Source organism: Mytilus trossulus, chromosome 3 (genome assembly GCF_036588685.1).
Source record: "Mytilus trossulus isolate FHL-02 chromosome 3, PNRI_Mtr1.1.1.hap1, whole genome shotgun sequence".
NCBI classification, from domain to species: Eukaryota; Metazoa; Mollusca; class Bivalvia; order Mytilida; family Mytilidae; genus Mytilus; species Mytilus trossulus.
Genome location: NC_086375.1, coordinates 55,678,086 through 55,704,379, shown reverse-complemented (window position 1 = coordinate 55,704,379; position 26,294 = coordinate 55,678,086). Strand labels below are relative to the sequence as shown.

Genomic DNA, 26,294 nt, shown 5'->3' with positions numbered 1-26,294 from the left:
ATAAATTGCATTTTTTTCTTCAAATATCTCAATATTTCAAAGACAGTTATCCATAAATTATAAATAGTGAATAGGCAATAAACCATCAATATCCTCTTTGGTTTTATAATGAAAACAATTATTTCAACTCTATAGTCTACATTTATATACACTTCTGTATGATCTATTCCCCCTCGATTGGATAATACCATGGCAGGTTACAGCTTCTGATATCTTCCAATTACTTGACTACAGTCTGGACATATGTGAATAACATCTTTACAACTTTTGATAAAACATGGCGCAATACAACAACCCAGCCAGCAACTGAAAGAAAAATAATGAAACTCCATGAAATACTTACAATCTACAAATATATTTTGCTCACATGCTCTTTTCTATAAATGTAAAAAAAAAGAAGAAGACTGAGCACAACTTTACGCGGATGCTTTTAATTTTGCCTTCCACAGCCTATAATGTCGAGAGAAAACTTTTCAGTTTGTAAAAAACCGTGTTCAGAATCTAATAGATTTTTAATATTATTTCAGCGAAAAATGTTGGACATTTTAAAAAAGACCTGTAACAATATCAGTATGAAGTTTTACGTGTTGTACAATGATTTACTTCTCGAAGACTATTCTTATTTTTCGAAAGCGCTGTTAAATTCAATGGAATGGCGTCTACTGAACATATAATGAATCAATTTCACGAATATTCATGACTGGAACAGGTATGGATTACAAATGTGATGGGAATTGGTCTCTATGGATGGGTTCTGTTTTAGGAATTTTAGACCTCAGTGCCCTTCAACTTCTTACTTTATTTGGCCTTTAAACTTTTTTTGATTCGAGCGTCACTGAGTCTTTTGTAGACGAAACGCGCGTCTGGCGTATATAAAATATTTAGTCCTGGTCTCTATGATAAGTTTATTCTGTAATGTACTAATTTTGACAGCCTATTTTCTGTTGTTTATATACCTTTGTGAAAACTTCCTCTTACTTTCACCGATACGAATACACTAGCTCTATAAAGTAACCCCACCTGAAGACCTTAGTGATTCAATCTACATATATATTGAATTGTTTGATAGCTTGCTTTCTTAAGTACAGTAGCAAATATATCATGCATGTTCCAACCGAAAACACATTTACAATAAATCAAGTACTGTGGATTCATTTATTTTCGTAGGTATCAATTTTAGTGGATATAGGAAAACTTACATGTCCGTTTATATTAAATTTCATGGGTTTGTTATAGACTTCTTACAAGCCTATTCAAAATTAGTTATTCGTTGAACTTTTCATTTCGTGGTTCACCTGTACCCACGAAAACCCCGAGAATTGGTACCCAACGAATAATCATGAATTCGGGCCTATGACAGTTGCGCCGATTTTGAAAATATACATTCTTTCATTTGCGCCGATTTCATTTTTTCGTTTGCGTCGATTTTATAATTGCTCCTAATTAGATTTACAGGTAAGTTAATACTTGTACATGTACTGTACTATACCATTGGTAAAATCTGGTTATAAATGTTGTTCAGTTATGTTAATTTTGATTCATATATTGTTATGAAACTTCATTGTAACACGATGGACATATTGCACATTGAAACGGGCCGAGGAGTCTAGTTTTTAATTATCGAAGGCCATACATATCGCAATGTCAGTGTCCTGAAGCATAACAGCATAGCTTACTAATGTACCATAAAATCGTGTAAAATCAGTGTCACCACGGATTCTATACAGAACGAGTATAACTATGTGGCAGATGTCCGACAGACAGAGGTACGGATACGGTCATGCAAAATTTTGGAGATGTATCTTGTAGGCCTTCTTCTATCTTCCCGCGGTGAGCAGGGGACATCACTTATATACATGTTATGATTGATAATTCATTAAATTTGTACAAGTGGCTAACGAAAGAGCCTCTCAAGTGAACGAAAAATAACATGACTAAATGGAGAGTTCTCTCATTAGCACTCATATCACATCTTCTTATATCTGTTCACCTGTAATTTACCTGTAAAAAAAAATCGGCGCAAATGAAAACTAGAGGCTCTAAAGAGCCTGTGTCGCTCACCTTGGTATATGTGAATTAAACAAAGGAAGCAGACAGTTCATGACAAAATTGTGTTTAGGTGATTGTGATGTGTTTGTACATCTTACTTTACTGAACATTCTTGCTGCTTACAATTATCTCTATCCATAATGAACTTGTCTGTGTAGTTTCAGTGGAAAATGTTAGTAAAAATTTACAAATTTTATGAAAATTGTTAAAAATTGATTATAAAGGACAATAACTTCTTAGGGGGTCAATTGACCATTTTGGTCATTTTGACTTATTTTTGAGGCTTAAATTGCTGAACATTATTGCTGTTTACAGTTTATCTCTATCTATAATAATATTCACGATAATAACCCAAAACAACAAAATTTCCTTAAAATTACCAATATATGGGCAGCAACCTAACAAAGAGTTGTCCGATCCATCTAAAAATTTCAGGGCAGATAGATCTTGACCAGATAAACAACCCCTCATCAAATTTGATCTAAATGCTTTGGTTTTTGAGTTATAAGCCAAAAACTGCATTTTACCCCCATATTCTATTTTTAGCCATGGCGGCCATCTTGGTATGTTGGCCGGGTAACAAAACACAAATTTTAAACTAGATACATCAATGATGATTGTGGCCAAGTTTGGATTAATTTAGCCAGGTAGTTTCAGAGAAGAAGATTTTTGTAAAAGATCATGGAGATTTACGAAAAAAGGTTAAAAATTGACTATAAAGGGCAATAACTCCTAAAGGGGTCAACTGACCATTTTGGTCCTGTTGACTTATTTGTAAATCTTACTTTGCTGAAGATTATTGCTGTTTACAGTTTATCTCCATCTAAAATAATATTCAAGATAATAACCAAAAACAGTAAAATTTCCTTAAAATTACCAATTTAGGGGCAGCAACCCAACAAGGGGTTGTCTGATTCATCTAAAAATTTCAGGGCGGATCTTGACCAGATAAACAATATCACCCCATGTCAGATTTGCTCTAAATGCTTTAGTTTTTGAGTTATAAGCCAAAAACTGCATTTTACCCCTATGTTCTATTTTTAGCCATGGCGGCAATCTTGGTTTGTTGGCCGGGTAACAAAACACAAATTTTAAACTAGATACATCAATGATGATTGTGGCCAAGTTTGGATTAATTTGGCCCGGTAGTTTCAGAGAAGAAGATTTTTGTAAAAGGTCATGGAGATTTATGAAAAAAGGTTAAAAATTGACTATAAAGGGCAATAACTCCTAAAGGGGTCAACTGACCATTTTGATCCTTTGACTTATTTGTAAATCTTACTTTGCTGAACATTATTGCTGTTTACAGTTTATCTCCATCTATAATAATATTCAAGATAATAACCAAAAACAGTAAAATTTCCTTAAAATTACCAATTTAGGGGCAGCAACCCAACAAGGGATTGTCTGATTCATTTAAAAATTTCAGGGCAGATATATCTTGACCAGATAAACAATTTTACCCCATGTCAGATTTGCTCTAAATGCTTTGGTTTTTGAGTTATAAGCCAAAAACTGCATTTTACCCCTATGTTCCTTTTTTAGCCATGGCGGCCATCTTGGTTGATTGGCCGGGTAACAAAACACAAATTTTAAACTAGATACATCAATGATGATTGTGGCCAAGTTTGGTTTAATTTGGCCCAGTAGTTTCAGAGGAGAAGATTCTGTAAAAGTTAACGACGGACGACGGACGACGGACGCCAAGTGATGAGAAAAGCTCACTTGGCCCTTCGGGCCCGGTGAGCTAATAAAAATCGGCGCAAATGATATGCAGATCAGCGCAAATGCAAAACGCTGCATGAATTCACAGTAGGTAATCACTGCTAAGTAATTGACCGGGAAAATAGATGGGAATATCTACTGCCACTGGAAAATAAGGGTATTTAAGCGACGAAATAAAAACTTGTAATATTTTTTTTTTAATTCTATATATTTTGTTTTGTAGTTAATCGTTCTATGACAGAAAGTGTCAATTTTTAACCCCGAAAAGCGAAGTTAGATGAAGATATCTATCTGATGATGTCGGAGGAGATGCTCTCTTATCAAGCAAATGGATTGAGATAGCAAGTTTAGATACCACTGAAGTCGTGCCAAACAGGTTCATATACCTTTATATGGATAGATGTATTTGATGTTCAGCCCTCGCAGTTGAAAACAGAAAAAAGGTTTATATAGAATAAAGTAACATATACATGAACTTTATATTCCATATTCAAACATTTCAAACGGAATGAATATTCCTGATTTCTTTTTATAAAACTAAAGAGATGTGGTATTATTTTCAAAGAAACAATGATGTGTATTTGACTTTAAGAGACATATTTTGTATAATTAAGATAACTTGAATTAAAATATTTATCTAATAAACAATTAAGCGAATTCAAATTGGTTTTTAAAACAAAGTAAACATAGTTTCTGTTTATAGGTTTCTGTCAAACTTACCCCGATAAAAAGAAAGCAAGACAAATCAACCAAGCGAATTTTCCTGCTTCATATTTTAAAGATGTCATAATATGTAAACTGCAAAATCTACATTTTGTATGTATTGAATATTTTGAAAATATAATTATTTCGCATGATGGGATTTCTGTGAATGAAACTCTTCGATGGACAAAAATACCAAAGTCTGAAAATACAGAAATATAACATGTCTAAAATGTTTAGACTCCGTCTACATATTCACTCAACACTTGAAAATGTTTGATTCCCTTGAAATTCTAAAAGACAATTAACTTACCATTGCGTTCAACTTCCATGCCAGAAACATGTAGATTTTTCAGTTTTGTTATTTAGTTAGGTTTAACTTATTTTCTTAAATATTATCATATATGTCTCTGATATTAACAAACTGTAATAAATATAGATCAATTATGAACCGGTTTATGTTATAATCACTTTTGATCAACATTGTCCTACAATTACTAATTGAAATACAAATATTTAGAAATGAAACAACAATATATTAGTATATAAGTAAAAACAACTGGGTTTTTCTCCGCTTCATTACCCAGGGTTTTATTTTATGATAAAGATTTTTTATTTTGTTTTATATACTTCGCGAATTATTCAATGTGAAGAGTCAAACATTAGTTTGATGGTTCAATAAATTCAAAATAGATAATAGCCATTCATTAAATAAAACGTATATATGTATAATAAAGAATGCCTTCTCCTAAAGGTATAGAGGGGGAAACACACACATAGTTCACCCACCATATGTAGCCTCCAAGTACACGCCAAAAGATTGTTTTTATTTCTGGGATTCCTATTTATATCATATAATAAACACATCTTTTTAAAAATGCCAAAGCATGTTCACCCATTGACATTATATCGTTTCAACCACCATTGCAAGTGTTCTTTCTTGTGGAGAGTTGTCTCATTGGCAATCATACCACATTTCTTTTTTTTTTTAAATTTATGAACTATCGCCAAATATTGAATCAAAACTAAAAGAGATAGGGCGATATGAAGAATTCCTTTCCGTATTGAATCCATATCGAATGGAATATTTGCTGAACATGTTGTTTTCATTTGTTACTGGATTTCGGAAAGTTTTATTCCGTCAACAATATACAAGATATGTTCTACAAACGCTGGCATTCTGGATTACTATCAAGAAACTTGTTAGGGGTTATAAAGCTAAAGGACTATCAGCCGAAAACATACCAGTAAAACCAACTGAATGCATAATAAATTTTGCAGTTCCATCGGATCCGGTTTTGTCGAGGGAATGTTGGTTTTTTTTGGCAGATTTTAAGATTATAATGTGCTTCCTCTGAAACCATACACATGGGCTCGATTGCTGGATATTCATATGTTTAAATAATGGTTTTTTTCAACTTTTCGTCGTATCGCTGTCAATTTGTATTCAAATTCTAATGTCGTTATCAATAAATATTTAATTATTTACGAGAAATATGCAATCTACTATCATTGTCATAAACTCAAAATACGGCAAATAGGAAATTGAGTAAATATATTTATATCCTCTAACAGAGTCCCTATTGAGACAAACTCACCAAAAACCTTTGGATATATGGATATTTTTTCTAAAAAATAGACGGTCATCCTTTAAAAGTAACGGTCATCCTTTAAAAATAAGCGGTCATCTTTTAACCACTTACGCCGTCACCCTTGTTATGAATCGCTGATCCTGTTGCGATCATCTCGATTATGATTTACGGTCATCTTAGCGATTTTTTCAAATCCAATTTCCTGTTAATACATATTTCTCGGTAGTAATTTGTGATTTCCGTGTGAATCTTTTATAACTTTACATCGTACCAATGTATGCTTTGTAAAGAAAATGATATAGAAACACCTAAACAGGTTATACAAATACTGACCTAATTTTTCATCCGACATCTTGGGATGACAGTAACGCAGTTACGGTCATTAGCTTTATCCCAGTGACTGCAGTGAGTAACTTACGGCTGTCCATAAGTCATAATAGATTGTTAGGAAACAAATCCGGGTTTCCTACTTTTAAAAACAAACTAAAACTGATGGAAACACAGCAACTATAAGATGTGTTTCCACAAAAAAACAACAAGAACCATGAGGTTCATCAACAACAAACGCTAACATACATAAAAACAAACTAAATAAAAAAAAACCTGTCATATTCCTGACTTGGTACATTCCATTCTATGAACACGCGGTGGACTGAATCTGTGTTTTGGACAAGCCAAACATCCCGTGTATATGGCAATGTAAACAATTCAAATAACGCTAAAATGACATAAATACTTGAAATAAATACAGCACAAATACATGCAAGAAAACTCATCAGAGAGAAAGGCAACAAATAATATAATAGTTGACACAACATGCATACCGCTGAACGAACATCTTTCATAAACATTGACAGCATGCACCACCAATTTATTCTTGACTCGAATATAGTGACAATATTTGACAGTAGACGTTAAGCAAACCACTTCATAAATCTTTATCAAATAAGAAACTGTTTGAATTTATTGTTAAGGACTAATAAATGAATTTGATATTGTTTTTCTTCCTAATTCGTTTATTTCAGATGAGACTTGTAGAATAAAGGAATAAATACAGTGATTGAGGAAGAAAACATTTTCATTTCTAAAATGCTTTAGATAGCAACATATCACAATGAATACAAACTAAAGGTCTGTAAGTCAATAACACTTCGTTATCATGATGATGAAGAAAAAAACTCGATGACATTGTAAAACTATCTATATGATCGATTTTTATTAAATCAATCTATATTATTTTACATCGTAAATTTTTCATGTAATAGCATGTATGTTTAAATGCCCAGTACGGTGAAGTTGGTTGCGATATGTTTATAAACACATAAGAAGGTGACACACATATATGCATTCATAAAATATTACTGTTTAAAAAGTGATAAATATGCTCCAACCTGGTAAGTTAATGTTTACACGTCAATCTTATATTGTTTATGTGATTGGACAATGAAAATATGGAAAATGGGAAGTAATAGTTTTAGATTCGTCTTATTTTTAGGGCACTACTTTTTTTGACGATAGAAGTCAAGTTGTTGTTTCACAGATTCTTTTATTCGATTTCTTGTCGTTTTTTTCCCTATTAAATTGAGAAAAATGTGCTTAATTTGCGTTGAATATCCCAAAGACCCACATACGAATTTAAAGTGTGTGATCTTAATATCGACAAGCTAATTGTAATCATCACTTAACAAAATTTAAATGTGAAGTGTAAATTAATATATTTATTTGTTTCAACAAAAAAATAAAAAAATGAATAAACTCATCACACATAAGGCATTAAAATTACGCATTTGATTTTGATCTTGTATCTTCTACCATTCAAAGTTCATTGCCATATGATTTAACATTGAATAACCCCGAACAATTAAACCTCTAACAATATGTAATGTATTGCCGATTCAATAAATATTTATATAATTACTGTTTACTTGGATGTAAGCCATGAACGTTTTATATATACACTGCCATGTCAATGCCTGTTCGGCTTAAATTTCTTGTTTGAAACCTCAATATTTATTTTTCACTTTTGAAGCAAAACCCAATTGTTTCTTTAGTATGCATTTCCTCGGTGCATTTCACACTTTCGTGTCTACCTAAACACATTATGACTTTGCTTGTATGGTATCTTCAACAGCAATTAATATTAAATAAAGAAAGGCTTGATTTCTTATAAACAAGTTAAATACTGTGAGCTTGCTTTCAGTAAGTACAAGCATAATTTATTACGATATAATGTTTTGTTATCATATGTATGTCCCATTTATGGGTATTATATTTTCTGGTCTGTGTGTCCGTTCGTTCGTTCGTTCTTCCGTCTGTTCCGCTTCAGGTAAAAGTTTTTGGTCGAGATATTTTTTTTAAAAGTTAAGTCCCATCAACATAAAACTTAGTACACGTATTCCCTATGATATGATATTTCTAATTTTAATACCAAACTAGAATTTTTACCCCATTTTTACGATCCATTGAACATAGAAAATGATAGTGCGGATGGGACATCCTTCTTGATAGTAAATCATCTTGTATACCATTGAGTTCAGTGCTATTTCCGCTTTGTTTTCATTTCATGTTTTAAGCATACGTTTAAGTCATATATTAATCTACTGATCTAGATTAAAACGGGAGGGTTGATAATTTATTTTCACTGTAATGGAAAAACTTTCGATGCTATACAAAACCAATGAAATAAATATAGGAAGATGTGGTGTGAGTGCCAATGAGACAACACTCCATCAAAGTCACAATTTATAAAAGCAAATCATTATAGGTCAAGGTACGGTCTTTAACACGGAGCCCTGGCTCACACCGAACATTAAGATATAAAAGGCCCCCCAATATAAAACAGGAATAAAATGTATCCGTTGACAAGTTTTTATATTTTGATGAAACTAAGGTACCAACAACATCCTCAGGAAAAATGAACCTTTAACAAATTTATCGTACAGTTCCTCACGTATTCTCCTCACAGTGATTCTCCTTGGCTTTCGTTTTTTTTTGTTTGAATGTCCCTGATGAAGGTTTATCCAGAAAAGCGCGTCGCATTCAATCAATCTATGAAGTGTTTCTGTCCTTCCCCTACATGTTCTTTCAAGTAATTTTTGTCCATCTTGTAAGAAGGTTAAGAAACAGGAAAACAGTTTTATCCTGCCACATACTTTTGTGCTTTCCAGTTTAAAGGACTTCACTAGTGATTGTTTCGTGCTTTAATTGTCTTATGAGCTTACTAGTATTTGATTTTCGAGAACTCGGAGTTGCCCTTTGGATATGGTTTGGTTATTTGTGTTATTGAGTTGATATCTCATTTATGAATAGCCAAAATCTTCTATTTAAAGCTAACAAAGAAAAATAAGTGATAATATTTTTTCTTTCTAAGAACCGGGTTTAATATTAAAAAAAAATTGAAAAAAAGATATTGAACGAATTGTAGAACTGTCATGTCATGGAAATGCTGTGACTCTGTTAAAAGTTGATGCATATTGTTTTGAATCAGTTCAGGAATCAACACATTATTTAATCAAACAGATTTTTCTAATTTATACTTTTTTAGATTCATCTCTTCCACCTCCAAATACCTTTGAAGTTTCTGACGTTCAAACACACCAGCCACACTCAACAGAGCATGCAAAGCGGAAACATTCAACAGAGCTATCAGGCGGAGACAGAAACAAGGATGAAAAATCAAATGAAAAATCAGTGCCTTTACATATAAGATTTGTTAATTTTGAACCGAAACAAATGACTTGTCCACATTGTCATAAACATATAACGACAGAGTTAATATTTCATCCAGGAGAGACAACCTGGTCATGGTGCATTTGCTGCTTTTTAATGGGGTAAGCTGCCTTTAAAAGTGATGAAGTTTCACAAAGTTTACTGTTTACTCCATTCTTATTTATCTGTTCGATTATACTTCCGTATATTTTGTTGTCTGCAGCTGCCTCTTTTCGTATATCGGCTTCGACCAAAAATAAATAAATTGCCGTATTTACAAGACACTTCCGGCATCTTTTGATGAAATCAAATTTTCGGCTTGAAAATGACTCATATGTGAAATCAATTGTTGTAAGAATAGAAAAAGTGTTGAAGGTAAAGTATACACGTAAGGTTTTTTTGAAAATCGTTGGAATAAAAACAACAATTTCGTGCATCAGAATGGCTACCTGGCTTTATAAAGGCAATAATAGTATACCACTGTTCAATATTAGATTTAACTGATACCTTTGATTTACCTTTTTTCATCTACACCAAATTTTAAAGTTGGAAACTCAAATAGGGCTCAAATGGGACATACAATAAAGACCAAAAGGAGTAGGTCCGGTAAGGACCGATTTTAGCTTCAAATTTCAGGTTCATCTGACGAAAGATTTTGACCTCTTTTTAAACATTTAAGTGTCTATTTCGTTTGAATCAGTTAGTTTATGTGAAAGATTTTAACTGATTTAGTCATTAAAAACGATCCGATTCAAGCTCAAATATGAAAAATCTACCAAATATGTCGAAAAATGTAACTTTTCAGATTGTTTTTGTCAAAAATGAAAGTGGCCGAATCCGTGTTCATTCAAAACCTTTATATATATGATGTATTATCATAAAATACAAGTCAATTTTCAATATTAAGGATGAACACGAATGTGGCCCCTTTCGTTTTACACGAAAACCGTTTAAACTTTTTAAACTTAAATGCTAGAATTGTGAAGATTTCAGTAATTTAGCGTGACTTAATGGTGCTAGTACTCGATATACATGCATTGTATTGACAAAAACAACCCATATTTATGTAGCAGAAGCATTCTACTGTCCAATAAATAACTAAGAGTTCACATTTTAACAATTTTGTAAAACTGCTATATTTTGGGGACTAAATTGGGTCTTACCGGACCTACTCATTTATCTAAGATCAACTATGCATGAGGCAGACGGAACCTTAGTTTCTTAATTTCTTACTGAATGGAAAAAACATAATTTTTCGTTTTAAGATGACATAGTAAAAATTGTATGTTGTAAATCGAAATTATCAAACATGAAATATAATTTTTACGCATGTTAAGATTTCTTGTAATTCCTTTTTTTTTTACATTAAGAAATTTTTGATACCTTTGTTAAAGAATTTTATGTTTAGCTCATATACTACCAACTCCTCTAATTGTAGATGCGTACTTGGTTGCTGTTTTCTCCCGTTTTGCATGCAGAGGTGTAGAGATGTGACACATTATTGTCCACATTGTCATCATAAAATAGCTAAATATCATCGTAGTGATCCAACAAACCATAGAAGATTATAATGTTACGTTCGTTTATACTTTTCTCTTTTAAAGGCGTGGATTACAACGTCAATTTTTTTTCTCGAAAATATTTGTAGTGTATGCATATCATATACATGTTATTTGTTGTTGTTATTTTATTAAGAAGGAATTTCCAGCTAGGAAATATTGCAAATAATTTCAGGAAGAGGATGAAAAGCAATGGTACTTTACAATATAAGGGTAACAATTCTACTAATAAATGACTAAATTAGTTTTAAAAGGGACATTCTCATCATTTAAGCAGTGTGTAAATAACTCAACTCAAGTAATTGACAATGTCACATTATATTTATTGTTTAAGAGTAATATGCATATGTGCCAGTTGTTATTGAAAAATAAAATAACACTCTATCAATTTGGTACGTCTAGATTTACAATTAATGGGAACGCAAACAATAAAATTACAAACACCCCCATTGAAAGCCAATGATATATACAAGTTCTTCTAATACACGAGGAGCTGTCTGACTAAAAGTGTATAAAGTAGCGTTATAAATCAAAATGTGTTGATGGTAATTCAAGAAAGGTTAACATTCTGTAAGTACCAAAAACTGTCCGAAGCACCAGCTGGACTAAACAAAAAGAGAGGCAAAATATATTTAAGCAACATTCAGGACAAAGCAGTTACCCAGTAATATTTGAATTACACACTAACGTTTTCAAGCAGAAACCCAGATATACTTTACCAGAGCGAGTTTTTAGAAATAATTTCAAAGTATAGCACGGGAGAATATTGGAATGGTATGTTATAATTCAAGACAGTACCAAAGTTCTGAATACTGAACTGATAATACCCATAGGGACTACCGGCTCAACAATATCGACCCAGTACTAGAAAACTCCAATAACATCTAATTAAATTGGTGCGTTCGAAGCATTTTTCTGGATTTACTCTCATCAGGAACGCTCAATCTCAAAAATACGAAAGCTAGGAATGTAACAGAAGTATGAATTGAAAAAAAAAATGAATTCACTAAAATACTGAACTCCGAGAAAAATTAAAAAAGGAAAGTCCCAAATCAAATTGTAAAATCAAAAGCTCAAACACATCAAACGAATGTTTTGAACTGTGGAGTTTTGAACTGTTCTTACAGTTGTAATTTCTTATACAGAGCTGTCAATAAAAAGCAAAAGCAAACCAAGTAACTTTGAGTCCCACTACATGTTATATCGATTCATAGTAAGCTTAAATCTCACATCATATAAGCTATGAACCCTTCCAAAACGTTTTTGGTAGGATTTTAACTTGCAAAGAGCGTTGTATGACATATCACTTAAATTCATTCAACTTCTTGTATCAAGCCGAATGACACTGTATATACACTATTTTAGGCTATTAAAGCTTAAGAGTAACCAGATTATACATACTCGTATGAAGTCTCATGAATAATCATTGACATGGCCATAATTATAAATTAACTGTTTACAAAACTTTGAATTTTTCGATGAACTGAGGACATTTTACCCGGCCATGAATATATCTTAGCTGTTTTTGGTGAAACATTCTGTGTTTTTGGTCTTCAATGCTCTTCAACCTTGTTCTTAATTTAGATTTTTTTTATCTGATTGTCACTGATGAGCATTTTGCAGATGAAACGCGCGTCTGCCGTACAAAATTTTAATCCTGGTACTTATGATGAGTTTTTCTTTAACGTACATACATTTCCATAATCTGTTAAGCAGGTCTTCGTCTTTCTTTTTTTCTTAAGCGTATTGTAAAACAAATTTTTAGCATTGCAAAAACTTGCCCGTACAAACTACATCGCACAATTTTTACCTACTCATACGTGTCATCTTAAATATTAGTAACGCCGGAATGCCGGATAACCACAAACTTCCTTTGTTACCTTTATGTCAGCACAATATTCATGACTGCATGTAAATCAAACTTATAATCCCTCACAACAATATCGATGTAAGTGTATAGAACTATCATATTTACTTGTGGTAAACGTATATACGCGTTGGTTTTGATCAAATTCTTGTCTATAGGGTTGTTTAAGCATTATTCAATGTGTTTGGATAGACATAATGCAATTTAATTATAATAAGTTAAATATGTACACATTCATATTATCAAAGTACACATTATTGTAATATAAGATTTTCTCAAACCATTATCAGAAGAACTGTCTTTTATTTAACTCAATATTAAACATAATTTGAAAAGTTCATCGAGCAAGGGATGTATGCAATATTTCACTGTAATCTGTGATATAGCTCATATAAACACATATTAGCACAATATAAATAATTATAATTCATATTTAGAAGTGTAAATGATAAAGGATGGTTAGCCAGTGGTTTGTTTGAAATATTTATATATCTAAGTTTGAACATTATTATTCAAAAATTATTACACAATTCTTGGTCTCAATTCATCCTGTTGTAACGGCCGATCATTTTATGGCAGCTAGGACAAGTATGGATCACGTCTTTGCAAGCATCCAGGATGAAAGGGATTAAACAACAACCAAGCCATAACCTGGAATAATACAAATATTATTAATAAAGTCATTAGTAAAAATAATAACCCGATTTTAAGATACATTTACGGGGGAGCAAATACCTGTTTTTGTTAACATGTTTTGGCCTTTTCAATGTGATGTTAATTGTTATTTGAGATAAAATTCAACTGTTAACTGTTTTCAACCCACTGTCTGTTCTGTTAAAATTTGTAATGTTGTTAACTGATTTTTTTTTTAAATGGGATTCATATACCTGTTAATTGACACTTACAGTGTTCACTGTTTTTGACATTATTTGTCTCTGTGAACTCATCAGAAGGTCAATTTACCAATTTAGTTATACAGACCAACAACTAATTAATGAATATGACTTCACAAACAATACCAACCAGTAGTGATATTTAGCAGGATTTACAGCACAAAAATTACAACAAAAAAGCAACTCCTTTTACAACAAATTCGACCTCAGTCCCCCCCCCCCCCCCCCCCCTCACTTTTTACGATTATATTTCCGCGCGTGAAAAAAGCTTTTTACCTAGTTCAACATATAGCCCGATCTATGACTAACTCTTTGACATATTAACCATTTGTGCATTTTGGAATCTTAATTTATGTTGCTTATATTATTATTGCATATGAACAAAAGAATCGAAACTTTTATTTTACATTAAACATCGAACAAATACATAAAATAATACAGTTAAGAATGACAGTCGCAACAAAGTGGTCATATGTTTGAAATACTTTAATACATTACACACAAATATGTCATCAAAGAAACACAAAAAGACATATAGACATAACCAATTAGCACAAAGAATACACAAATTTAACATTGTGTATACATATAGCACACTGACGAGATGCAGAGCAGAGTCACTTCAAATTGGTTTTACCAAAGATAAATTAACAATTAAACTCATATTCACAAAGGCAAATAAAGGAACACTATATAACACGTTATTAAGATGATAAACAACGTCAGTAGCTAGAATCTTTACTTCAAGACCATCGTGTATTATTTCTAATATTTATCAACACGGTCTTGGTATCTTCCGGTGAAGGTGTTATATTGATAAGAACAGAGGAAAATACTTTTTCATATTAAGTTTCATTTTGAAAACATAGTTTTAGCGTTTGTTTTCTTCATTCTCTCTTTCTTTAATTAATTACGTGTTCTTATTTTTGCATATTCTGTACATGTTGGAACAACCGTTCTTGTAAGTTTGCATATTGCACAAAATACTGTGTATCAACAAATTCACTTTTATATCTTAATATCGTGAAGTTGTGTTTTTCTGTAGCAGTTAGAATACGTAAGTACTAACTCCCTTCAGAATCATCTTTACTTTCTAGTAGACATGTGGTCATCATGTGACGTGGTATTTGTAGGGTTGTTTGGATTCAACCAATATTCTGCATTATAGCATGCAAATGTGGATCATTCGTTCTATTGGTTGATAAAGTCTCACGACTATGTTGGTATATTGTGGGTTGTACTTATTAAAAATAATATCTTATCCAAAGAACATATTATGTTTGGTGTTTAAGAGAGTCCTATCCAAGACAATCTCTTATCTGATCTATAATGGTTTTTTTTAAAAGACATCAATATGAAGTGAGCTGCTGATATAATTTTAAAACTATAAGACAGACCTTTGATGGACACAACAGGAGTCATATGCATCAATATTGCAAGAAACACTTTTTTACCATAATGATTACACTTGACTTTGAATAAATGTCAATAGATACTTTTATTACCTAATAAAGAGAATTTTACTGTTTTATTATTATTTCTATATTTTTGCTACTTTTCTGCCATTTTTTGTTCAATGATCTATTGCACTTGAAATAAACTCATCATAGATACCAGGACTGAATTTAGTATATACGCCAGACGCGCGTTTCGTCTACAAAAGACTCATCAGTGACGCTCGAATCCCAAAAAGTTAAAAAGGCCAAATAAAGTACGAAGTTGAAGAGCATTGAGAACCAAAATTCCTAAAAGTTTTGCCAAATACAGCTAAGGTTATCTATGCCTGAGGTAGAAAAGCCTTAGTATTTCAAAAAAATCAAAAATTTGTATACAGTTATTACAGAATTATCGTTCTATTTCACCTGTGTGCAGTCTTATGCACTGACCTGTTATGGCCTCTTATTCTGAAATCTGATTAGTTGAAAGGTATTCATGTTGTCCAATTAATTTGTGTCTTTTAAACGTGATTGTATGTCCGTTTTATTGAATTTCTAAAGTATTAGTTGTAAATATATGCTCCTTACACATTATAATTAATACAGTCGTTACTTTCATGTGTTTTATTTCTAAGAATTTGTTAGACTATTTACACCACTGGGTCGATGGATCTGCTGGTGGATTAATTACACCAATGGATGCCTCTACTGGTGGGAGTTTCGTCCCCGAGGGTATCACCATCCCAGTAGTCAGCACTGCGGTGTTGACTTGAATATCAATTATGTGGTAATTTTTATAAATTTCCTGTTTACATTTTGAATTTTTCGAAAACTAAGGATTTTTTTTATCGCAGGCATAGATTACATTAGCCGTATTTGGCACAACTTTGGAATTTTGGATCATCAATGCTCTTCAATTTTGTATTTGTTTGGTTTTAAAACTATTCTGATATGAGTGAGCGTCACTGATGAGTCTTATGTAGACGAAACTCGCGTCTGACGTACTAAATAATAATTTGGAACCTTTGATAACTAATTAGAACTGACTCATGATCAGTATGTATTAAAACAGTTATTGAATGTGTAACAGTGCAGTAGATCAAAATGTATTTCCCTCGGTAAGAAAATCAGTTCATTGTTCTATTGCCTTCAGCCGTTGGCTTCGTGCAATAGAACAATGAGCTGATTTTCATACCTAGGGAAATATATTTTGATCTATTGCATAGTGCCATATTTTAAATAATCGTATACTATTGTTCTAGACATAACATACCCTATGATACACATCACACCAGCAACAACCCATGTCATTGTTCCCGTTTCGTAGTGAGTTGACGTCAGGATATCTGCCCCACAGCTTTGACAATGGGTACGAACAGGTGCCTCTCTGAATTGTTGTATAAGAACTGTCGGCTGCCCAGTGACGACCACGGTCGGGTTAGATTGTTGTGATCCATATCCAGTAGATTTTGGCTGTGGAGGATACCCACCAGGTTGGTTATAATTTCCGGGATAAGCTGTCAAAAAAGGTTAATACATAATTCTTTTCAAAACTAAATATATTTCAATTTTCTATTCTAAATAATATATATAGTAAATGTATTTTTTAAGATTGAAGAGAAATTACATTTTCTTATTTTACTAATAAATAAATACAAAAATATGGTCCCCGAGGGTATCACCAGCCCAGTAGTCAACACTTCGATGTTGACATGAATATCAATAATGTGGTCATTGATAAAAAAATTCATGTTTCCAAAACTTTTAATTTTTTGAAAAACTAAGGATTTCTTATCCTAGAGGTATAGATTACCTTAGCCGCATTTGTCACAACTGTTTTGAATTTGGATCCTCAATGCTCTTTAACTTTGTACTATAAAAGAAGATGTGGTATGATTGCCAATGAGACAACTGTCCACAAGAGACCAACATGACACAGACATTAACAACTATAGGTCACCGTACTGCCTTCAACAATGAGCAAGGCCCATATCGCATAGTTAGCTATAATAGGCCCTGATAAGACAATGTAAAATAATTCAAACGAGAAAACTAACGGCCTTATTTATATAAAAAAATGAACGAAAAACAAATATGTAACACATAAACAAACGACAATCACTGAATTACAGGCTCCTGACTTTGGACAGGCACATATATAAATAATGTGTCGGGAATAAACATGTGAGCGGGATCCCAACCCTCCCCCTAACCTGGGACAGTGGTATAACAGTATAACATAAGAACGAACTATAAAAATCAGTTGAAAAAGGCTTAACTCATCAGATGGACAAACATACAAGTGGACTAGTTTGGCATTATTAATATTTATTATATGAGTGTCACTGATGAGTCTTATGTAGACGAAACGCGCGTCTGACGTACAAAATTATAATCCTGGTACTTTTGATTCCATTCTGTAATTTTTACATTCGGACTTTATCAAAAAGGAAATCATTATGCTAGTCATTATAATAATTTGCATAGCAGAGCATAGCAGAGCATTGCTAACATCTATATACATAAACAGGTTTAAAAAAAAATCGTCTCGTTTGTCATAGATTCTGGTACTGAAATGAACAGCGTTTCCTGTAAATTTTGACCTGGAAATACTCATTAGACGTACGTTTTTAAAGTTTTTCATTTAATGAAGAACAAATGCTATTTTTACCTGGAGGTGGTTCATTGTACATCGCAGGGGACGGTCCATTCTGTGAGAGTGGAGTTTGTTCCTTCGACATTATTTCTCGCAAATTTGTTTTAAACCTCTGTACAACCAAATTGTCTTTATTGACAAATAATGATATATGATCATACGTATCAGATACCATTCATGTGACTTGTTGATTGTCTATTTATAGTTGTGATATAATCAGTTTCCTATCTTAAATAGATCAACCTTACATTTTAAAAGCGTTTAAAGACACAACTAAATGTTTTTTTAAACCTAAAAGGTTAATGATTGTGATTTGTTGAGACAAAACAAATGAATTGTAAATCTAAAATGTGCATCCCACTTTTTAATGGGATGAATAGCGATAAATGTGGACTATCACTTGAAAAACGTTGCTAACGTTCCGAGAGAGCGTCTTGGAATATTGACATGACGGGTCACATATTGCGAGGAATTAAGTTAGAAGACGCCATTCCAATTTGTCGAACACGAGTATTTGTACATCCTTTATGGCCAATTTGACGATTGCGTGCATTGGTTTAACTGTCAGCCCAGTAGTTTTTAGTAACGTTAAAAATCTGAATGATGTTGCTTAAAGAACCTTTTCTTGAAACCCGATTTGAATAAGTCTTCTTTTACAATAAGGTTATACGAAATTAACGACTGAGTAACATGTTTTCTTAGATTTTGTTTTGAACGCTAGATTTAACATATAACAAGGCAGCAGTAACCAACACAAACCATTGAAAATTACCAAATAAATGACCGATTAAGAAAATGGTCGACATGAGTCTCTGCAATGGGTATTAACGGTCAGAAAGCCTGGCTGTGTATTTCTACATCCAACACCACCAAATAGGCGCCAGTATAAAGCACTGCATGAGGAGGTAAAGCGTCAATTTTCAAGTCATTCTTAGGGTGCGCTTTAGCTGTTTGTGAAGTAATTTCGATAAGAAGAACAAACTCTGTTCGTCGTTATGTACACAAATTGTACAGTGTAGCAAAATATAACATCATATTTACTATGGTTATTGTATAAGAGAAAAGTGATGATACATAATAAGTCTGATCACAAAATTACTGAACTCCAAGAGAAATTCAAAACGAAAAGTCATAATCAAATGGCAAAATCAAAAGATCAAACACATCAAACGAATAGATACCAGCTGTCCTATTCCTGACTTGGGAGAGGTATTTTCTTATGTAGAAAATGGTTGATTAAACCATGTTTTATAGCTTGCTTAACCTACCATTTGTATGCCAGTTGCATAAAATTTCTTTATATTGACAACGATATGTGAACAAAGCAAAAACAGACATAATAGGGTTAAAATATCAAAATAGGGATACAGCAGTCAACATATGTCATAATCTTTATCACAAAATTATATATATAACAAAGAAGCACAAACATGACAGTTTCATACACTATACGAAAAAAGCGAAAAAGTAGAACAAAAATACCGAACTCCTTGATAAATTCGAACAGGTGAAACCCATAACAACTAAACAAATTTAAACATTCTATAGTAAAGAAGTGATTATTGGTTTGATACAGCCATTTTGCTCAAACACCGAAGATGTAAGTATATTCTTGATTCATGAAGGTGAGGATAAAATTTTAAAATCGAAATGTTTCGATAATAATAATTTCTGGTACTACGATGTACACTTTGTGATAAATTTCTAGAAATGAGGTGGAGGAAGCTGTATCTATGGTTTCTTTTATCTCCAGTGAAGGAAGGTACATTAATGGTACCAATTTATAAAAAGTTTGGAATTTAAATGGAAAGACAATGTACATGTATGTGAAATTAAATGATCTAGCTTCTTTGATCTTCTTGTTATTCAAAAGTTTTCGAAAAAACTCTGATTCGTAAGAAAATAAGAAAAGGTCGGTCAGGAGTGGTGCACATTTGGTTGCCATATCTATTGTTTAAACTTATTGTTTTTTAAACCATTGAATGTATTTTTGAATGAAATCGACATGATTTATACGAGGATGGTGATGAGGACCCCGCGTTGAACTATGACGTAAACAGTAGTTTCCGTATTTACTTTTCTCTTATCCCTTTTTTTTTTTTTATCTCAGGTGTTAGCTATGAGATAAACAGGACAACTCCACCGAATCATTTTTAATGAATTATAACATTTTTAATTCAAAACTGCCAACTCACAGGTTCTGGTCGTATTTTAGACCCGTCGGGACCCCTCAAAAGTGAGATATAATCAAGTTAAAACTAAACAAGTGATTGACGTGTCCGAGGTATTTTACAATGAATTGTGCTTAACTGTATTTTTTTTCTTCAGTAAATACTTATCAAAGGTACCAGGCTTATATTTGGATATGCAAGACGCGTGTTTCGACTACATAAATAAAGGCAACAGTAGTATACCGCTGTTCAAAACTCATAAATCCATGGACAAAAAACAAAATCGGGGTAACAAACTTAAACCGAGGGAAACGCATTAAATATAAGAGGAGAACAACGACACAACACTGAAATGTAACACACACAGAAACGGACCAAGCATCAGACAAAATCCCACGAGAATAACAAATATAACTTCAAAACCAAATGCATGAATTTGTGATAGACAAATACCGTGACACGTCTTATCGCAATGTGAATTTACATTCGAAAATAAGAGAAAACAAACGACGCAACGTCAAAATGTAACACACACAGAAACGAACAATAATATAACAATGGCTATCTTCCTGACTTGGTACAGGAATTTTTAAATGGGAAAGATGGTGGGTTGAACCTGGTTTTGTGGCATGCCAAACCTCATACTTTAATGGCCATGTTAAATATAACATTGAAATGACAACATAATATTACAGGACTACAATCCAAATAAATAGGAGAACATATTACACAAAGAAACACATGATTAATAGATAACAAAAAGTATACGGTTTAAAATTCGATACGTCAAAAACGCACCTCGTCCACACAAGACTCACCAGTGACGTCCAGATAAAAAAGATCGAAAGTGAAAAAAAGTACAAAGTTGTACAGCACTGAAGATCAAAAGTTAAAAAAGGTTGTGTCAAATACGGCTATGTTTTTTCGCTTGGGATAAGAACATCCTTATTATTTAGAACAATTAATGCTATTTCAAACAGTAAATTTTATCAAATGAATATAAAAGAGATATACATAATGAAATTGAAGTATTAACTAATTACAGAAAACTAAACCCGAATACATAAGACTCATGAATGACACTCAGAAAAAAAGTTAGAAAGCCAAGCAAGTACAAAGTTGAAGAGCATTGAGGACCAGAAATCTAAAATATATATGGAGGAATATTGAATGAGTAAATATTCCCTAAAGCAAATCTGATTTTGCATGGATTTGACAGTTTTTCAGGTCCTATTTTATCATATAGCTCTACAAATGTTTCTGTTTTTATATATATCCAGTTTTATGAGTTCCTCCGGAAGGTAAATAAATAAGGCCATTCCAACATATGACATTCAATAGTGTGACTTTCATTTTTTTCTTCTCACGAGATATACATTTTTAAATTGCCCTCTTAATATTCATAGCAAAAACATAAGCATTTCAGTTACAAAAAATGATGATAAGCAAAACCACGTGCAATATAATCCACACCCATCCGGAATTTAGAATAGATTAGCAATATTTGAACTGAATATGGTGACATCAGATCTGCAAATATACCCTTTCATTTGTAAAATCATTTTTTTTTATTTACGTTTTACATATAAGTACTGTTCAATTATTCGAAACACAATAGATAAATGCATAAACTGCCGCGTCGGTATTTAGAGTATTGTTAACTTTTTTGAGTTTTTGTTAACTTATGCTTTTATCTTTGTATCTGATTTTGCTATCCGAATGATTTTAAAAGTGCGCATCTTTTGAATCAAATCATAAGCCATGTATCTTTGATGTGTTTTGTCCATGACCTTCTTTTTAAATATTCACGAAAACAAAGCAAAATGTTCAGTCAATAGACCATGACTGAGGGGGACAGTTCCAAATATCCATGGAAATGAGATGTGCCTATGCTTAAACAACTGCATACCAAATATAATTGACCTACCAACACAACTTCCCCTTATATTGACTTAATCACAAACTTATACACGTATACTAAGCGAAAAGTTCAATCAATCAACTGAGCTTATATGCCAGAGGATAGCAGACTTGAAGCAATACATCTGAATTGAATATGGCACAATTTATTACTACATCAACACGATACAAAATAATCTGAATTAAAAATATAAATTAATGCTTACTAAATAATTTTCTGTAAAGAGAAATAGTATTTTTGATTATAATATTGCTGTACAGATAATAAATGATAAGGTAAATAGGAGACTCACAATCATCTCAATTTATCTAAACACAAATAACAAAAATACGAAATAACAATAATATTATTGTGTAATCACAGAATATTTTATCGGCACTACATGTTATTTGTTATCATAATTGTAATATGTAATGCAGTAGTAGTATCTGCCGTCATCTACACCTCATTTAAGGTGTGTCATAAGTCATTTTACAATATGAATTAGATAGCCAGAAATCCGGCACCGCTATTAATTGAATATCTTTGGTTTAACAAGACATAACACACATTACACTCTGAAAATTATAAAAAGAGAGAAAAGATGTCTTTCGATTTTGATCACTTGGCTTTTTGAAACAGTATATGTCATGTTTGTAGAAAAGTTTCAGGCGCAATGGCTCTGATTGGATCATAACTACATCCGGTTGAAGCGTCCAATGCTGTGGCGACAGGATGGACAGGTGTGAACGACATCCTTGCAACCATCAATACAGAAAGGTATCATACAGCAACCTAGCCATAACCTGAAAAGAGAGAAACACAAGTAATATGATGCTTAACAAAGAAAACATGCATAATAATTGATTCGATAATGTCATTTGTCGAATTTGAAATAAGTATAGATATTGCACAAACCTGTCGGATAAAACAATATCAACAAAATGAACGAACTTAATATAATTTAAAAAAGGATGAAGTCAATAAAACCAGTCAAATCGGACTTCACTCGGTTTAGTTTGTAACCCGGGTTCCTTTTCTCTGTATCGATTTATGACTTTCGAACAGCGGTATGCTACTGTTGTCTTTATTTAGAATCACAAACTGTGAATTTTGTTTTTGAAGCACCAGATACATACACATTTTCAGTTTAAATTATTCAATAAATTTGTTAAATCAATTAAATATCAGAAAATTCTCGTAGTAAATATAGTATTTCAACCTAAATTCTCTGTTATAAAGTTATATACAATCTAAAAGAAAACATCATTTACCCGACAAAACACAAAACTCCAGCAACAACCCAAGTCATGGTTCCTGTTTCATAGTGAGTTGCAGTTAGGATGTCTGCTCTGCAGCTTGGACACTGGGTACGAACAGGTGCTTCTCTGAACTGTTGTATCAATACTGTTGGCTGGCCTGTAACAACAACAGTAGCACTGGATTGTTGTCCGCCATATCCATACTGAGGCTGAGGTTGCGCAGGGTAACCGCCTGGTTGCTGGTTATATTGACCAGGGTATGCTGTAAAACAAAAACAGATCGTGACATCAGAAGATGGTTTTTTTTCAGATTTTGCAGTTTAAACTTCAAGATATTTAAACACAATAACACAATACATGCTACGAAATGTTTAACTTCATTGGGGTAACGGTTGCAAGTCAATATATTAAAGAACCTATTGTTAAATAGAGGCGGAAGACATCAGAGGGACATTCAAACTCATAAGTCGAAAGTAAACTGACATTGCCTTGGTCAAATATATATTATACTAAAGAATAATGCAAAATGAAAAATAGTTCACTATATTACACTTGTAAGTCTCAAAAACCAAATCATAAATCATTTTTTATCAGTAAAAACTACAAAAATATTCGGATGAATTAAATAGTAAAAAAGAATAATTTTCCATAAAGAAATTGCTTGAAGGCTGTTTTTGATGAACAAGAAACGTTCTGTTCGAAGTACAAAGGAACTAAATGATTGTTTGGTATAGGGTCATATATTTTCAACTACGATATTATTTTGGTTCACATTATGGTGCTTTTAAAACAAAATATATACTGTTTAGAAAATAATGACAAAGAAACACTTTGACTTAAAATCTCACAAAATCGTCATTCCCCGTTTCCACCACCAAATTACTTAAACCTATCCCTTTGCTTACTTTGAAATGAGATTGCAACTGACAAACACAAATTTTCTTTAAAAGAAGACATTATGTTAATCAATTCTAAGGTTACATAAACTGAATGTTTGCTCATTGATTGATTACCAATTTGAATTATCTTAGTTCTTGCTTTAGCTTTTGCTCGGACTTTTACATATTAGAAATCATATCAATTAACTGATGACAAACATCTGGCATTGTAATATCATTGTTTTTTTAAGTTTTGACCAGACATACTATTACATGTAGTACGTAAACAATGAATGAATTGATTTCGGCATGTGATATGACGGTAAGTTTCCTTTGCCAAATCCGCAAATTTCTGCCGATATTTCTTCGAATAACCTTTCTTTCATCTGATATATGAAGATGGACATTGTTTGGCAAATCTGCTTTTTTCTATATACCTTTTTGTATTTCTCTGTACATATATTTGTATGTTTTAAAGGGATTAAGATAATAACACATTGTGACTGCTGTATCCCTATTTTTAACATGTGTACTTATTATGTCTGTTTGTTTTGTTTACATATTTTTGTCAATATAATGGCATTTACTGCGACTGCCATACAAGTAAGAGGTTTAATTAGCTATAAGTCAAGTTTTCGTCTACTATTTCCTAAATAAGAAAATGCCTGTACCATAACAGGAACATGACAGTTGTTTTTCATTTATTTTGATTTTGCCATTTGATTATGCAATACTAGTATTCGTTTTGAATTTTCCTAGAATTTCGGTATTATTTTTTTTTTTTTTTTGGGGGGGGGGGGGGGGGGTTACTGTAAAAAACGACAAAAAAGCTACACTCTGAGATCTTTATAACATAATATAAGGATTAACCTGTACAAAAGATAGATACCTGCTCGTCAAATACACCAATAATAAAGTATATAACCATTGTAAATTAGACACAGTAGGTTTGTTGGTATGAAACATTTTTCTGGATTTTAATATTTAACAGTTCATGTGTTTATTAAACATTAAAAATCCAATATCAGCATATGTCAGGTGTACACATAATCCTTACCTGTATACTGACCTATTTCAAATACAATTATTTATTATGTCTCTCTCTATATATACCTATATCTAACGAAATAAAGTGTTTTGTTGTCTCCATGGTAATACCTTTAATATATTGATCAGACAAGGAAGATAATACCCTTCTATATGACATGTGTATATTTATAGGCATTGAATTTCTATTTACTTTTTCAACATGTAGGTACACAGCAATTTTTGACTAAAATCTACTACCTAGGAATGGGTGCGGAACTCTGGTCAATAATTGTAACAATATTATTAAGACTGAGATGGTCGGCTTTTTTATGAAACGAAAAGAATTGTTTTTTTAGTGTTGATTGATTTAAGTTTTCAAATTGATTGAAATATTTGTTACTAATTGTCGTCAGTTTATACTTCAAGCAGTCAGCTTTATTTTGATTAATAGAGCCTTTATGTTTATGTCCGTTGATTTCATATTAAATAAATATTGAGTCCCAATTATTCACTCGTGAGTGAAAAATTTAAATGACCACCTTAGTTAAGCCCAATTAATACTGACCAGAGGTTAAATTCAATTGTAGATTTAACGGTAGTCGTAAAAAACCAATTAAATTTTACTTACCGGGTGGAGGTGGGTTATACCCAGGTGGTGGTGCACCTTTCTCTGTCATCTTTCACGAATAAACAAGGAAATTGATTATTCAATGCTTTAGAACTGTTAATATTTCGAAATACTACATTTACAGGTCGGTACTGTTTACAGGTAATCGATTGCGCACAGGTGGCTGATAATCAGATTAGCTCAACTTTACAAATATATAACTTTGAAAGACCATTTGGTATTTTTCGCCACTCTCTATC

The 26,294-nt window shown here is 32.3% G+C and overlaps 4 protein-coding genes across 4 annotated transcripts; 1 reads left to right on the top strand and 3 right to left on the bottom strand.

Annotated features, from left to right (window-relative positions):
* Positions 1-101: 101 nt before the first annotated feature.
* Positions 102-4,912, bottom strand: LOC134709567 (lipopolysaccharide-induced tumor necrosis factor-alpha factor homolog). The gene is made up of 3 exons (XM_063569733.1): positions 4,790-4,912; positions 4,495-4,678; positions 102-306 (listed from the first exon to the last, which is right to left on the bottom strand). The coding sequence occupies exons 1-3, from the start codon at positions 4,806-4,808 to the stop codon at positions 198-200; spliced, it is 312 nt and encodes a 103-aa protein (XP_063425803.1). The 5' UTR covers positions 4,809-4,912; the 3' UTR covers positions 102-197.
* A 2,441-nt stretch (positions 4,913-7,353) lies between these two features.
* Positions 7,354-11,811, top strand: LOC134711895 (cell death-inducing p53-target protein 1-like). The gene is made up of 3 exons (XM_063572853.1): positions 7,354-7,462; positions 9,613-9,898; positions 11,215-11,811. Exons 1-3 carry the CDS (start codon positions 7,450-7,452, stop codon positions 11,345-11,347), a joined length of 432 nt encoding a protein of 143 aa, XP_063428923.1. The 5' UTR covers positions 7,354-7,449; the 3' UTR covers positions 11,348-11,811.
* A 1,829-nt stretch (positions 11,812-13,640) lies between these two features.
* Positions 13,641-18,351, bottom strand: LOC134709565 (LITAF domain-containing protein-like). The gene is made up of 3 exons (XM_063569732.1): positions 18,203-18,351; positions 16,805-17,048; positions 13,641-13,853 (listed from the first exon to the last, which is right to left on the bottom strand). Exons 1-3 carry the CDS (start codon positions 18,270-18,272, stop codon positions 13,742-13,744), a joined length of 426 nt encoding a protein of 141 aa, XP_063425802.1. The 5' UTR covers positions 18,273-18,351; the 3' UTR covers positions 13,641-13,741.
* Positions 18,352-22,408: 4,057 nt separating this feature from the next.
* Positions 22,409-26,220, bottom strand: LOC134711891 (LITAF domain-containing protein-like). The gene is made up of 3 exons (XM_063572849.1): positions 26,056-26,220; positions 23,533-23,782; positions 22,409-23,064 (listed from the first exon to the last, which is right to left on the bottom strand). Exons 1-3 carry the CDS (start codon positions 26,102-26,104, stop codon positions 22,956-22,958), a joined length of 408 nt encoding a protein of 135 aa, XP_063428919.1. The 5' UTR covers positions 26,105-26,220; the 3' UTR covers positions 22,409-22,955.
* Positions 26,221-26,294: the final 74 nt, after the last annotated feature.

Excerpts from the sequence above, each read along its gene's own strand:
- LOC134709567 (XM_063569733.1), bottom strand. Across the intron at positions 307-4,494 it reads CTTGCTTTCTTTTTATCGGG|TTGCTGGCTGGGTTGTTGTA; the intron begins GTAAGTTTGACA and ends TTTTTCTTTCAG.
- LOC134711895 (XM_063572853.1), top strand. Across the intron at positions 9,899-11,214 it reads ATTTGCTGCTTTTTAATGGG|ATGCGTACTTGGTTGCTGTT; the intron begins GTAAGCTGCCTT and ends CTCTAATTGTAG.
- LOC134709565 (XM_063569732.1), bottom strand. The coding sequence starts at position 18,272 with ATGTCGAAGGAACAAACTCCACTCTCACAGAATGGACCGTCCCCTGCG. Across the intron at positions 17,049-18,202 it reads GTACAATGAACCACCTCCAG|CTTATCCCGGAAATTATAAC; the intron begins GTAAAAATAGCA and ends CTTTTTTGACAG. Across the intron at positions 13,854-16,804 it reads GGTGTGATGTGTATCATAGG|GTTATGGCTTGGTTGTTGTT; the intron begins GTATGTTATGTC and ends GTATTATTCCAG.
- LOC134711891 (XM_063572849.1), bottom strand. The coding sequence starts at position 26,104 with ATGACAGAGAAAGGTGCACCACCACCTGGGTATAACCCACCTCCACCC. Across the intron at positions 23,783-26,055 it reads GTATAACCCACCTCCACCCG|CATACCCTGGTCAATATAAC; the intron begins GTAAGTAAAATT and ends TTTGTTTTACAG. Across the intron at positions 23,065-23,532 it reads GGAGTTTTGTGTTTTGTCGG|GTTATGGCTAGGTTGCTGTA; the intron begins GTAAATGATGTT and ends CTCTCTTTTCAG.